The sequence below is a fragment of the Chrysemys picta genome, chromosome 3 (genome assembly GCF_011386835.1).
Source record: "Chrysemys picta bellii isolate R12L10 chromosome 3, ASM1138683v2, whole genome shotgun sequence".
In the NCBI taxonomy this organism is placed as follows: Eukaryota; Metazoa; Chordata; order Testudines; family Emydidae; genus Chrysemys; species Chrysemys picta.
The window spans coordinates 82,561,280-82,577,214 of record NC_088793.1 but is presented as its reverse complement, the minus strand read 5'-3'; the positions used below and the strand labels follow the sequence as shown (position 1 = coordinate 82,577,214).

Genomic DNA, 15,935 nt, shown 5'->3' with positions numbered 1-15,935 from the left:
CCGATCGCGGCTCCCACTGGCCGCTCCAGGCCAATGGGGGCTGCGGGAAGGATGTGCTGGCTGCCACGTGCCAAACATTGCCGATCCCTGGATTAAAGCCTTGCCAAAACTAAGAATTGCTCCAGCAGCTTATAAAGAGAACTGTGGCCTCTTGGAATCTTTTCCTTTCCTTTTTTATTTTCCCCCACAAGACCTGTCTGCCCTGGGCTCAAAATCCAGTTCAGTCTGACTCTGGCAATCAGACTGTATATTTTGAACAGGAAACCTCCCTTAAGTAGTTTGCACAGTCATGTTGTCTGACTTTCTGCCCATTTCTTTGGTACTTGCTTACTTAGAAAAATTTTGAATTTTTTTTTTTGTTTTTTTTTTTTGCATTCCTCCCCTGAGCTCTATAGGTGCAATGATCTGTGCTTGCAGGCCCCTAACATGCTTTTTTGTTTGTAGCATGCTTTAGAAACAGTGCTCCTGTGTCACAGCACTTCCCTAGAAGTTCAGTTCTGTGTGAATGGAGTGGAGAATGTTACTGTCTCCAGACTCTGCTGACAAACAAATCCTCTCTTCCCCCTTCCCTTCTGTTGTTGTGTCCCTGCCCACTCTGTCTACCTTGGCTTAGAAACATCTTTTATTTGGAAGAACTATAAAAGGTCTCTGTGCAGGTGGTGCTCAATACCATAGGTGTTCCTGGCTCCTAAAATATACTTCAGGTTAGAAGTCCTGAAAATGAGTGGAATGCAGTCTTGTCACATTATTTCAAGTCTGTGATGGCTTGGGGTTAAATGCTAGTGCATGCACACTACTGCTGCTTCAGAATTTCAGAGGAAGAAATAATCTTATTTGTAGCTCTGAAGATTGTAATACTCTAGTCATAGCATTTTAATTTTAATGGGGATTCATGTTTCCGTTTAGCAAGTGATTTCCCTGGTGGGGATTCTGTCTGCAGAACTAGCCTCAGAAGTATTGTGGTGGGAACAAAGTGACATGAATACTTCGTCATAAAAGGATCCAGCAAAGGACATGCGCTGGAAGCAGTTGTTGCAGAACACTTATTTCTCTTAAGCACGTGAACTTATTTCATACTCTCTGAAGTAAGGAGACCAAAGGGAAAAGGTAGCAGAGATATACAAAGAAGTTTATTTTATGTATTAGTTGGTATCTGTATTTGTATAATAAATTAAAAATGGCTCTTTAAGAGCCAGGTGTCATGCAATGTGTTCCCTGTGTAGTTCTTAAAGGAAATCTGACTGGTGGGCTAAATAAAATAAGTGCAGAGTATTCTTCCATGAATTGCCTTTGCAGATCTCTGTTCTAGGAGTCATGTGCTATAACTGCACACCACAGAACTTCTACTAGTTAAGAACCCTTACCAGTAAAAAAACATGTGCATTAATAATGGATCCATATTTTCTAAAAGTCCTGCCCTGTATCCATCCTTTGTTCTCATTTTCTACCAGCAAAGAGCAGTCATGGAGCCGCTCTCTTGTTGTTTCTCACTAATGTTAAGAGATTTTAAATAGCTAAACTCAAAAGAATTTTTAACCTACTAGACTTGTCTTGAATGCAGTATTGTTGAAGCTGTGTTGGTCCCAGATCCCAGACTTGAAGAAGAGTTCTGTGTAAGCTCAAAAGTTTCTCTCACCAACAGAAGTTGAACCAATCAAAGATATTATCTCACACATCTTGTATCTCTAAACTTGTCTTAGCTTTTGGGCTAACTAGCCAGCAGATGGTGCTGAAGCACTAGACTGTTAAAATATATTTTCAGCTGTTATGAAAATGTTCTGGTATATCTAGAAATGATGTTGTCTTCTCCTTTAAATCCTTCCTCTTTAAGGCCCCTATCCTGGAAAGTCTTAAGCACACGTTTGACTGTATGCACTATGAGCAATCCCACTGAATTCAGAGGGACTACTCAATGTCTGAAGTTAAGCACATGCATAAATATTTGCAGGATTAGGGCCTAAGAGAACAGTTTTACTTTGTCATGTTTCCAAAAATACTAATTTCTAATGTCTTTGAAGGCATAAGAGAATTGAGTATGATATGCCAAATCCAAGAGAGAGCTCCACTGAGTACTAAAGAACTTGTCATATTTCATTAAGAGACACATTTAACAAGATGGTCATTTTTAGGTTTCTGTACAAAAAGATTTGTAGAAAAGTTTTATGAAGTAAATATTTGGGAAAGCTTTAAAATCCAGTATTTTTCTTGACCAGGCCTGTAGTTTATTGCAAAAGGCCAGCTTTTATGACATAGTAAATTTTATCTACATTTTTTACTTCAAGGTAGAAAGTGAACACTTAAAGGGTGCAGTCTGTGTTCTTGTAACTTATATTAGTTTTAATGGTATTGCTAGTAAATCTTAAATCCCAGTTTCCGTATACTTTTTCCTTCTTTTTTATTCTGACTAGTTTTATAGTAATGGGGTTAAAAAATGGAACAAATCCTGCCTGGCCTTGCCTCACTCAACTCACCTGCCAACATGCCTTTAGTTCTGCTGCCTGTTTACAACCATTCCCTTAGGCTGTAAGCCAGAAGGTGGGGTAGGGAGTCATGTCCAGAGTTAATAGGATATTCTGTAAGATTGAGTATAAAACTTGGAGTTAGAAACTGAGTTCTAGTCCTGACTCTGCCAGTGACTAAACCAAGTCAATCATCTCTCCTTGTACAGGGCTTTGAGTGTGCTTAACACTGACTAAAAGGGTGGGGAATAACTGGCAATTTTTGAAGTTGGGAACTGGAAGTATGTTTACTGTTGTATGTAATTCTAAATGTAAAACTCATGTGTATTTAATATACTCTTTTTTTTATTATTATTATTATTATTATTTAGGCATTTTCCGATTGGATTGCTATTTGACCTTCATGCATCAAATACAGCCCTTCCTTGGAACATCACAGTACATTTCAAGGTACGACCCAAATACGTTCTTTCTCTGGTTAAAAATAAATCAGCTTAGTAAGAACTGCATGAAACTTTGAAACCAGAAGAAGGTTTCATAATTATACTTACACCTATTTCTCAAGTATATACTTTTTTTTTTTTTTTTTTTTTTTTTTGAAGGGGAAAGTTTGTGCTCCAGTTCAACTTTTCAGAACTTTCTGGAAATCCAGAGCTGGCTCTTTCTGTCCAAGAAGTATGCATATATGTTTAAATGACCTGGCTTGGAAAATGACTCTCTGTTTTAATCTAAAAAATGAACTGTTTGCTTCAGAATAAATTGTTCGAATGTATGCTGGTGCAGTTGGGTAGAGGAGAAGGCAAGAACTCTACAGTTGTCTTTTGATTCACTGTAACCTGAGAAAGAAAGTCAGAGTTAGAGTGCTTGTTCCTTTGGAAATATTTGGAGGGGCATAGGCTTATACAAATCTTGGAAAATTCAGATTACCGTTTGGTATATTGAAAGCACCCTTGATCTGGGTCCCCTTCAAGGACTAAGTGAAATGAATTTGGTAGCCTTGCAACAGTTTAGTCACTGGGGGAAAACAGTGCACTGATTACACATCGTAAAACTGTCAAATATAATTTAACAGTGTTACTGATCTTTGCTCAGGAGAGTAGTTGCACTGAATTAGCATTGAACCTGAATTATGTTACACCCAGTAGTCACACACAGTACTTTGAAATATGAATTGAAGTCAAAATCACAAAAGAATCTTCCATGCCATATTAGCAATTTTCATACTTTTAAAATAAAAACAAAACTATATTTTTTTCTATTGTAGAGATGCAAAAGAGTTAACATGGTGAACAAAACTGGCTAGGAAAAACTGGCTTGTTGACTGATTTTGTGTGTTTTGTGTTTGTGAAATGGAAATCAAAATTAGGAAGTATTTACTTAGGTTGTTCTGAATGCCCTCACTAATTGAGCTAAGGGACATTCAAACAACATAGTTTTTAAAAAGTTTGGGAAGTCTTGCTAACAGGAACACTCCAGATGAATCATTGGTAGCTGTGTCATGCATTTTGGAGAACTATAGCTGTGGGTAAGTCTGCTGGGAAGATTTTAAACATCATCACTTCTGGAATTGTGTGCGCCTATTTTGTCTGAATCATAGGAACATAAGAATGGCCCTACTGGGTCAGACCAAAGGTCCATCTAGCCCAGTATCCTGTCTTCCGACAGTGGCCAGTGCCAGGTGCCCCAGAGGGAATGAACAGAACAGGTCATCATCAAGTGATCTATCCCCTGTTGCTCATTCCCAGCTTCTGGCAAACAGAGGCTAGGAACACTATTCCTGCCCATCCTGGCTAATAGTCATTGATGGACCTATCCTCTATGAATTTATCTAGTTCTTTTGTGAACCCTGTTATGGTCTTGGCCTTCACCACATCCTCTGGCAAGGAGTTCCACAGGTTGACAGTGCATTGTGTGAAGAAATGCTTCCTTTGTTTGTTTTAAACCTGCCTATTAATTTCATTTGGTGACCCCTACTTCTTGTGTTATGAGAAGCAATAAACAACACTTTATCTACTTTCTCTACACCAGTCATGATTTTATAGACCTCAATCATATCTCCCCTTAGCCGTCTCTTTTCCAAGCTGAAAAGTCCTATTAATCTCTCCTCATACGGAAGCCATTCCATACCCCTAATAATTTTTGTTGCCCTTTTCTGAACCTTTTCCAATTCCAGTACATCTTTTTTGAGATGGGGTGACCACATCTGCACACAGTATTCAAGATGTGGCCGTATCACGGATTTATATAGAAGCAATATGATATTTTCTGTCCTATTATCTATCCCTTTCTTAATGATTGCAAACATTCTGTTCACTTTTTTGAGTGCCGCTGCACATTGAGTGGATGTTTTCAGAGGACTATCCCCAATGACTCCAAGATCTTTCTTGAGTGGTAACAGCTAATTTAGACTCCATCATTTTATATGTATAGTTGGGATTATGTTTTCCAATGTGCATTATTTTGCATTTATCAACATTAAATTTCATCTGCCATTTTGTTGCCCAGTCACCTAGTTTTGAGAGATCCTTTTGTAGCTCTTCGCAGTCTGCCTGGGTCTTAACTATCTTTAGTAATTTTGTATCATCTGCAAATGTTGCCACCTCACTGTTTACCCCTTTTTCCAGATAATTTATGAATATGTTGAATAGGACTGGTCCCAGAACAGACCTTTGGGGGACACCACTATTTACCTCTCTCCATTTTGAAAACTGGCCATTTATACCTACCCTTTGTTTCCTATCTTTTAACCAGTTACCATTCCATGAGAGCACCTTCCCTCTTATCCCATGGCAGTTTATTTTGCATAAGAGCCTTTGGTGAGGGACCTTGTCAAAGGCTTTCTGAAAATCTAAGTACATTATATCTGCTGGATCCCCTTGGTCCACATACTTGTCAGCCCCCTCAAAAAATTCTAGTAGATTGGTGAGGCATGATTTTCCCCTTACTAAAAACATGTTGACTCTTCCTCAGCAAATTATGTTCATCTATATGTCTGACAATATTGTACTTTATTATAGTTTCAATCAGTTTACCTGGTACTGAAGTCAGGCTTACAGGCCTGTAATTGCCGGGATCACCTCCGGAGCCCTTTTTAAAAATTGGTGCCACATTAGCTATCCTCCAGTCATCTGGTACAGAAGCTGATTTAAATGATAGGTTACAGACAACAGTTAGTAGTTCTGCAATTTCACATTTGAGTTCCTTCAGAACTCTTGGGTGAATACCATCTGGTCCTGGTGACTTATTGCTGTTTAATTTATCAGTTTGTTCCAAAACCACCTCTAATGATACCTCAGTCTGGGACAGTTCCTCAGATCTGTCACCTAAAAAGAATGGCTCAGGTTTGGGAATCTCCCTCACATCCTCAGTCGTGAAGACCAATGTAAAGAATTCAGTTAGTTTCTTGGCAATGGCCTTTCATCCTTGAGTGCTCCTTTAGTAGGGTGACCAGATAGCAATTGTGAAAAAACAGGACCGGGGGTGGGGGGTAATAGGCGCCTATATAAGAAAAAGTCCCAAAAAATGGAACTGTCCCTTTAAAAATGGGACATCTGGTCACCCTACCTTTAGCACTTCGATCGTCCAGTGACCCCACTGGTTGTTTAACAGGCTTTCTGCTTCTGATGTACTTAGCAAACTTTTTTTTTATTACTTTTTGAGTCTTTGGCTAACTGTTCTTCAAATTCTTATGTGGCCTTCCTAATTGTATTTTTACGTTTCATTTGCCAGTGTTTATGCTCCTTTCTATTTTCCTCACTAGGATTTAACTTTCACTTTTTAAAAGATGCCTTTTTTCCTCTCACTACTTCTTTTACTTTGATGTTTAGCCACGGTGGCTCTTTTTTGGGTTCTCTTACTATGTTTTTTAATTTGGGATATACATTTAAGTTGATTCTCTATTATTGTGTCTAAAAAGTTTCCATGCAGCTTGCAGAGATTTCACTTTTGGCAATGTACCCTTTAATTTCTGTTTAACTAACCACCTCATTTTTGTGTAGTTCCCCTTTCTGAAATTAAATGCTACAGTGTTGGGCCACCATGGTGTTTTTCCTGCCATAGTGATATTAAATTTAATTATATTATGGTCGCTATTACCAAGCGGTCCAGCTCTATTCACCTCTTGGACCAGATCCTGTGCTCCACTTAGAACTAAATCAAGAATTGCCTCTCCTCTTGTGGGTTTCAGGACCAGCTGCTCCAAGAAGCAATCATTTAAGGTGTCAAGAAACTTTATCTCTGTACCCCTCCTGAGGTGACATGTACCCAGTCAATATCGGTATAATTGAAATCCTCCATTATTATTATTGTGTTTATTTTAATAGCCTTTCTAATCTCCCTGAGCATTTCACAGTCACTATCACCATCCTGATCAGGTGGTTGGTAATATATCCCTACCGCTATATTCTTCTTATTAGAGCATGGAATTTCTATCCATAGAGATTCTATGGTACAGTTTGATTCATTTATGATTTTTAGTAAGGTACAATCCTCTGCCTTAACGTTACACTAACAGTTGTTTCAGATTATATTTCCTTTTAGTTATAAATTTTTATTAAATATAAACATAACTTGTTAGAAAATAATAATCGAAAATTCAAGTATTTAAGAAAAGGTGTAAGTTATACAAGATAAAAGAATGTCGACGAGTTGAGGCAATATGGGTTATGATTCCTAGAGGAATAGGTAAGGAAACAAGACAATGAGATATTTGAATAAGATAAAATAAGATTCATGCTATGCACTTCTTTCTACAGAAATTTCCTTTTAAAGAATATGGAAGTGTCCAGGAATGCGTATTCTGATTCTTTTAGGAAGTGTGCCCTCTAATTGAGTTCCTTCCAGTGTGCACCTGTAAGCCTCAACATTTTTAAAATGAGGTTTTGAGGATAGACAAGTTGCAGAGAAGCCACCAGAGCTCTTGAGCTCCTTTTGGAAATACCTGAAAGAGAGGTGGCATTGACAAAGCCTTCTTGAAAATGTCCAAATGATACTGTAGATCCTGTTTAATTTCTTAGATTGTGCGATGTAATCATTGCACATTCTAAGAAAAGTAGCTTTTACTGGCCCATTTCCTGTATTAACCACATCATGAGTACAAACATTCTAAGAATCTAAATGGTGTCTTGAGGTACATTTTTGGCCTCTTGACATCATAACCCACTATCACAGATGGAATAAGAGAGAGGGACTTGCCAGTTTTTTGCTGTTTTCATTCATGCCTAACACAAGCAATCGGCTCCCAATTTTGTGAGCTCTTACACATGCAGTACGTTATGGGGCAGCCTTGGAACCTACATAATTTGATTTGAATGTGTGATTAAAATAATTCTTCACTGGGAGAGTGGGAAAACAGATAACATGATTTGGGGGGATAACGTGGGTGAAAGGGAAGGTTGAGGAGGAGGGTCATAGGAACAACAAAAGGGAAATCAATGGTGGAATCTGCTCAACAGCTTAGATGTCCATACACAAATGCAGGGAGTATGGGGAATGAACTGGAATTATTAGTATATAAAATAAATTATGACTTAATTGTAATCACAAAGACTTGGCGGGATAAGTCTCATAACTGGAATATTGGTATAGGAGTATAGCTTGTTCGGGAAAGACAGTTGGGAGGGGAAAAAGGGAGGAAATGTTGCACTATACATCAAGAATATATACATTTGTTCTGAGCTCCAGAAAGAGATGAGAGGCAGACCAGCTGAAAGTCTCTGGGTAAAGAGAAAAAAATCGGGGCGACATCATGGTAAGGGTCTACTATAGACCATCAAATCAGGAAGAGGAGGTGGATTAGGCATTTCTAGAACAAATAACAGAAGTATCCAAAACACAAGACCAGCTAGAAATGGGGGGCTTTAACTACACAGACATCTGTTGGAAAAGTAATATGGCAAAATACAACATTTCCAATAAGTTCTTAAAATGTATTGGGGACAACTTCTTGTTTCTGAAAGTGCCGAAGTAACCAGATGGATGACCGTTTTAGACTTGATTTTGACCATTAGATGTTTTTTAGTGACCAAAAAATCAAAAAGGAATCCTACAAATAGTGGTAATGTGGATGAATTGCTAAGGAATATGAAAGAATAGCACAAGCATGTAGGGACAAAAGCAGAAAGACTAACACACAAAATTAATTACACCTAGCAAAGGACATAAAGTCAGTAAGAAGAGGTTCTATAAATACATTAGGTGAAAGAGAATGATGAAGGAAAGTGTAGGTCCTCACTTAGTGCGGAAAAAGAGCTAATTACTGGAGACTAAGGTGTATAATGCCTATTTTGCTTCACTCTTCACTAAAAAGCTTAATGGTGACCAGATAGTCAACACAATTCGTATAATAAGGAAGAAGGAATGCAAGCCACAATAGGGAAATTACAGGTTAAAGAATATTCAGATAAGTTACACGTATTCACATTGGTAAGGCCTGATGAAATTCATCCTACAGTACTCAAGGAATTAGCTGAACAGTCTTGGAATGGGTGAGAACTCATGGAGGATGGGTGAAGTCCCAGAGGACTGGAAAAGGGCAAACATAGTTCTTGTCTTTAAAAAGGGGAGCCAGAGAATTATAGATCCATCAGCCTAATTTTAATACTTAGAAAGATACTGGAAGAAATTATTGAATGGACATTTTGTAATCACCTAGAGGATAATGGGGCTATAGGGTGTAGCCAACATGAATTTATCAAGAACAAACCAACCTAATTTCCTTCTTTGGCAGGGCTACTCACCTAGTGGGGGAAACTAGACATGATATAGCTTGATTTTTACGGCTTTTGACACAGTCCCATATGCAAACTATGGAAATGTGGTCTAGATGAAATTACTATAAGGTGGATTCACAACTAGTTGAAAGACTGTGCTCAGAGTAGTTATCAGTGGTTCACTGTCCAACTGGGAGGGCATGTCTAGTGGGGTTCAGTTAGGATTATTCCTGGGTCTGGTACTAATTGATATTTTCGTTAATGACTTGGATAATGGAGTGGAGGGTATGTGGATGACATGGAGCTGGGAGAGGTTTCTAATCCTGTGGAGGACAGGATTAGAATTCAAATAACCTTGGAGAATTGGCCTGAAATTAGAATTGGAGAATGGGCCTGAAATCAACAAGATGACATGCATTGAAGACAAATACAAAGTACTAGACTTAGGAAGAAAAAATCAAATGCACAACTACAAAATGGAAATAGTTGGCCAGGTAGGAGTACTGCTGAAAAGGATCGGAGGGTTATAGTAGATCACAAATTGAATATGAGCCAATAATACACCTCTACCCCGATATAACGCGACCCGATATAACATGAATTTGGATATAACGTGGTAAAGCAACAGTTCTGGGGGGGCAGGGCTGTGCACTCCGGTGGATCAAAGCAAGTTTGATATAACATGGTTTCACCTATAACGCAGTAAGATTTTTTGGCTCCCGAGGACAGCGTTATAGTGGGGTAGAGGTGTATGCTGAAGTTGCAAAAACTAATATCATTTTGGGGTATATTAACAGGAGTGTCATATGTAAGACATAGGAGGTAGTTGTTCCGCTCTACTCAGCATTGGCGGGGCCTCAGCTGGAGTAGTATTATGTCTAATTCTGGACACATACTTTAGGAAAGAGCAGTCAAACTGGAGAGTCCAGAGATGAGCAATAAAAATGATAAAAGCCTTAGAAAACCTGTCATGTGAAGAAAGGTTTAAAAAAAAGGGCATGTTTAGTTTTGAGAAAAGAAGACTGAGTGAGGATCTGATAAGTCTTCAGATGTGTTAAGAGCTATTATAAAGAGGATGGTAATCAATTGTTTTCCATGTCCATTACAGGTAGGCCAAGAAGTAATGAGCTTATTCTGCAGCAAGGGAGATCTTGATTAAATATTAGGTAAAGCTTTCTAACTATAAGGATAGTTAAGCACTGAAATTGGCTTCCAAGGGCAGTTTTGGAATCTCCATCATGGGAGGTTTTTAAGAACAGGTTGGACAAACACCCATTGGGATGGTTTAGGTTCAGTTGATCCTGCATCAGCTTGGGGGCTGGCTTGAATGACTTCTTGAAGTCTCTTCCAGCCCTGCCCTTCTATGATTCTATTATTTTGGGTTTTGATCAACTGATTACTTTGATGCTCACCATGTACATTTGTCTAGAAAATATTCACTTAAAATCAGGATGGAAAAATAGCTTACTACTTAGGGAGCATACCTTATTTTAAATGTAAACACACACTTTTCAGATGTAATGAAAATGACATTCCTTATTGAGGACTATGTACACTTGTGGAATTTGGACACCAGAAAAATGTGTTTACCTCAAATGGCTGAATAGACTTCTTAAATCTTCTCTCCAAAAAATTAAAACATTTTTGGACTGAGATCATGAAATGAAGCATCAGCATGAAATTTTTTTTAAAGAAAATTGAGAGTAAAAGGAGTAGTTTAAAGTTTTTCAAAGCATTTATATTGCACTTGAGTTTTTTTAATGAGAACTCCTTCCTAACATTAGCTTGCTTCTTCAAGCATATAATATGCTGCGTTCTGCCCTATTTTATTTTTTATAAATAGAGATATCCTATTTCCTAGAACTGGAAGGGACCTTGAAAGGTCATAGAGTCCAGCCCCCTGCCTTCACTAGCAGGACCAAGTACTGATTTTTGCCCCAGATCCCTAAGTGACCCCCCTCAAGGATTGAACTCACAACCCTGGGTTTAGCAGGCCAATGCTCAAACCACTGAGCTATCCCTCCCCCCCAAACTTTTTTGGTTTCAGTATATAATTTTAAAGTGTCTCTATTTAAACAAAACACAGTTGTTCTAATTATCTTTTAAGTGAAAATGTCATTCTAACCTACCCAGGTATGCCAAAATTATGTAGAGGCTTTTATATGATTCAAAACCTCATTGTTACTTTGTAGTTTAAGGATGATATTTCAGTCTAGATTATTCATTTGCTTTCTTTTGTGGGTTTAACTTAAACCTTTTAATAAGTATATATTTTTGTCCTGTTGTGATTCATGCAATTCTCGAAAGAAAGCAGGATTTAATAAGTTTAAATCGATATATTGGGATTTTTTTGGATTTTGTGACTTCTGTCATTCAAAGCTTTTCTCCTTTCCTTTCTAAAGGTATATGGTCTTTAGATGCAAAGCTAAAAACATGAATCAGAAGGTCCATTACTTCATTCTAGTACAGGTTTGTAGATGAGAATTGAGAGGCCATTGGAGTTGATGTGTAAGATGACTAAAATGTAGGGACAACTACTGTAAATGATATCCAACTTTCAGTTCTGAAAGCCTGTTTTTAACATTTTCTGTGGATACACTTGTGTTAAATATGCAGACTAAATAATAAACAAAAGTAAATTGTTTTCTGAAAATAAGCAGTAATTGCATCCATACTTATGGTATATAAGAATGTAGGTATGATTTACAACTCAGATAAAGGTGAAATGCAGTTTTTTGAAAAAAAAATGGAAGGGTGGTCTTGCGCCTTAAATACAGAACTGGGAATCAGGAAACCACAGCTCTGTTATGATCCCACATGCTACTTTTATAACCTTGGTCAAATTACTGTGTCTCCAGCTCCAAAATGGGATTTGGGGAAGCAATTATTTTCCACCTTCCATAGGTGGTATAAGATTTCATTCATACCTGGAAAACTTTTTGAGATCTTTGGAAGGTGCTGCAGGAGTGCAAAGCTTTGTTACAGCATTAAGGTTTTTTTGTTTGTTTGTTTTTAAAAAGCTATAAATATATTTAGCTGCAACTTTAACTGCAGTTCCTCCTTCACTTGCCAAGATGGGAATTCAGAATTGCTCTCCATGTTTCCTTCTGCTGTTGCAGGGAAAGTGCAAAACCCTGAACTTGGGTCTTGGAAGGTAAATGAAAGAAAGTAATTTTGATCAGTTACACTAAGATGCATTTAAATGAATACACATAATGGTCGGTTACTTAATCTGAGAGGTAGAACAGTTTTAATACTATGTATAAGCGTTACTGTCTATGCAGATCTCAAAACTGTTTGTATGCTTTAAGGGGCTCATACTCAAAAACTCCTCTTTTGTGTAAATGCAAATTTCATACCTAGGCCCTGTACCTACAAACAATTATGTACATGTTTAAAGCATGTGCTTAAATGTTTGTAGTATCAGAGCCCTACATAAGAACAGCCATACTGAGTTAGACCAGTGGTCCATCTAGTCCAGTATCCTATCTTCCGACAGTGGCCAATGCAAGATGCTTCAGAGGGAATGAACAGAACAGGAAATCATCGAGTAATCCATCCTCTGTTGCCCATTCCCAGCTTCTGGCAAACAGAGGTTAGGAACACCGTCCCTGCCCTTCCTGGCTAATAGCCATTGATGGACCTATCCTCCATGAACTTATCTAGTTCTTTTTTGAACCCTGTTATAGTCTTGGCCTTCACCACATCCTCTGGCAAGGAGTTCCACAGGTTGACTGTGCATTGTGTGAAGAAATACTTCCCTTTGTTTGTTTTAAACCTGCTGCCTATTAATTTCATTTGGTGACCTCCTAGTTTGTGTTTTGAGAAGGAGTAAATAACACTTCCTTATTTACTTTCTCTACACCAGTCATGATTTTATAGACCTCTATCATATACCCCATTAATTGTCTCTTTTCCAAGATGAAAAGTAACAGTCCTACTAATCTCTACTCATACGGAAGCTGTTCCATACTCCTAATAATTTTTGTTGCCCTTTTCTGTACCTTTTCCAATTCCAATATATATATTTTTTGAGATGGGGTGACCAGACCTGCATGCAGTATTCAAGATGTGGGAGTACATAGATTTATATAGAGGCAATATTATATTTTCTGTCTCATTATCTATCCCTTTCCTGATAATTCCCAACATTCTGTTAGCTTTTTTGACTGCCACTGCACATTAGGTGGATGTTTCAGAGAACTACAGTAACTCCTCGCTTAACGTTGTAGTTATGTTCCTGAAAAATGCTACTTTAAGTAAAACAATGTTAAGTGAATCCAATTTCCCCATAAGAATTAATGTAAATGTGGGGGAGGGGGATTAGGTTCCAGGGAAATATTTTTTGCCAGACAAAAGACTGATTATCTATCTATCTATCTGTACACATACACGGTATAAGTTTTAAACAAACAATTTAATACTGTACACAGCAGTGATGATTGTGAAGTTTGGTTGAGGTGGTGGAGTCAGGGTGGAAGACGGTGGGATATTTCCCAGGGAATGCCTTACTGCTAAATGATGAACTAGCACTCGTCTGAGCCCTCAAGGGTTAACATATTGTTCTTAATGTAGCCTCACACTGTACAAGGCAGCACAAATGGATGGAGGAGACACAGCATGGCAGAAAGAGACAGAGACACACATCGTGTGTGTGTGTGTCTGAGAGAGAGAGAGAGACGCGCATTGTCCCTTTAAGTTCGCTGACCCCACTCTAAGTACACTGCCTTTTTAAGTAAATCAGCAAGTTGAGACAGCAGAGGCTGCCAGCAAGCTCCCTCCATCATGAGCCCTGCCGTGTGTGTCCCCTGCTCTGTGGAGCTGGGGTACAGGAACAGGGAGAGTCGGACACCCTAACATTAGCACCCCTCTTCCTCCCCCCTCTGCTCAGCAAGCAGGAGGCTTCCGGAAGCAACTCCAAGGCAGAGGGCAGGAGCAGCACCTGGCAGTGGGGGGAGGGACAGCTGAACTGTCCAGCAATTGATAGCCTGCTGGGCGGCTGCTGCACAGGGAACTTAGGGGGGCTGCCAGTCCACCCTGATTCCAAGCCCCTGCCAGCTAGCTGCAACAGGCTGCTCTTTCTGCAAGCAGTGGACAAAGCAGGCGGCTGCCAAACAACGTTGTAAGGGAGCATTGCGCAACTTTAAATGAACATGTTCTCTAATTGATCAGCAACGTAACAACTGGGATGACATTAAGTGAGGAATTACTGTATCCACAATGACTCCAAGATCTCTTTCTTGAGTGGTAACAGCTAATTTATACCCCATCATTTTATATGTATAGTTGGGATTATGTTTTCCAATGTGCATTACTTTGCATTTATCAAAACTGAATTTCATCTGCCATTTTGTTGCCAAGTTTTGTGAGATCCCTTTGTAACTCTTCACAGTCTTCTTTGGACTTCACCTATCTTGAATAGTTTTGTGTCATCTGCAAATTTTGCCGCCTCACCAGTTATCCCTTTTTCCAGATCATTTATGAATATATTGAACCGTACTGGTCTCAGTACAGACCCCTGGGGGACACCGCTATTTACCTCTCCTCAGTCTGAAAACTGACCATTTATTCCTATCCTTCGTTTCGTATCTTTTAATCAGATACTGATCCATGAGAGAACCTTCCCTCTTATCCCATGACAGCTTACTTTGCTTAAGAGCCTTTGGTGAGGGATCTTGTCAATGGCTTTCTGAAAATCTAAGTACACTTTATCCACTGGATCACCCTTGTCCACATGCTTGTTGACTCCCTCAACAGTCCTAGGCTGTAATTGAAGCAGTAGAGTAAAATAGCTTGCTATAAAGCGATGTGAGTGTGTATATGTGGATTGTATTATCTTGAGAGAACTCTACTACCAGATTAAAATAAATCTTTAGCTTCATTAGTAAGTTTAAAGATTGTATGTATTAGAAATATGGGTTCAATAAAATTTCACAGAAGTAATAATTTGATAGGGAATGGTCTTGCAGTCTGTTATTCATTTCACTCTAGTTGTGTTATGTTAGTGGATGAACTGTTTTTTTTCCCTTAGACCATGTTATCAGTGTGATTTTATAGTAAGTAATTTTTCAGTCTCTGTGGGGGACTGTTCACATGTTAACAGGTGTTATGTAAAATAGAATTGACAGATATATTTAGGTGGAACAGAGTATGAAACCAGACTGGGTGAAACTTGTTAGCTGATATGTTTCTGGAACGATTTCATAGAAATAGTAACTTGATGTTGCTGGTTGTAAGGAAGACACAGTACTGTTTTTTGGCTAAGTATTGTAAATTATGTACGGTAATTCCATTGGTGTAAATAAAACTTGGTGATGTCTGTTACAGTAAAGATACTGAATGTCAAGAGAACTCTACTGAACAGAAAACCTTACATTCTGAATTAAAATGTTTCTTGGAACTATTACTTACTGCTCCAGCAACTTTCAGAATTGTATCATCAGAGGCTGACTGACAATTTGGTTACAATTGCCCCAGTTATCTTTATAAAAACGAGCACAAAAACCAGAACTTACGTACAAAAGGTTCTTAACAATGATTAAAAATAAATCTAAGTACATCCTGAATAGCCAGGTCAGTGAAGACATGCAAAATATTTTTTAAAAAATTTCTGTGACTTGATTTTTCACCTGTGTGGACCCTAGCATATGGTGTTTCTCAATGTCATTTGAGACTAGAGATTGTAGCTGTCCCCAAGGCCTCTTTTTCTAGCTGCAGGAAAAACTTTGAAGACAGGGACCATTGCCTGATTTAACAGAGTTTAGGC

General features: G+C 38.5%; 1 protein-coding gene across 16 annotated transcripts in view; it reads left to right on the top strand.

The window, feature by feature from the left end:
• The window catches only part of ATG5 (autophagy related 5), a 144,487-nt gene that overhangs the window by 16,135 nt on the left and 112,417 nt on the right, over positions 1–15,935 (top strand). For all 16 annotated transcript variants that reach the window (XM_024102451.3, XM_024102452.3, XM_024102453.3 and 13 more), the window contains one exon: positions 2,831–2,909. In XM_024102451.3, the coding sequence (XP_023958219.1) occupies positions 2,831–2,909 (79 nt within the window). The remainder of the gene's footprint in view (positions 1–2,830; positions 2,910–15,935) is intronic.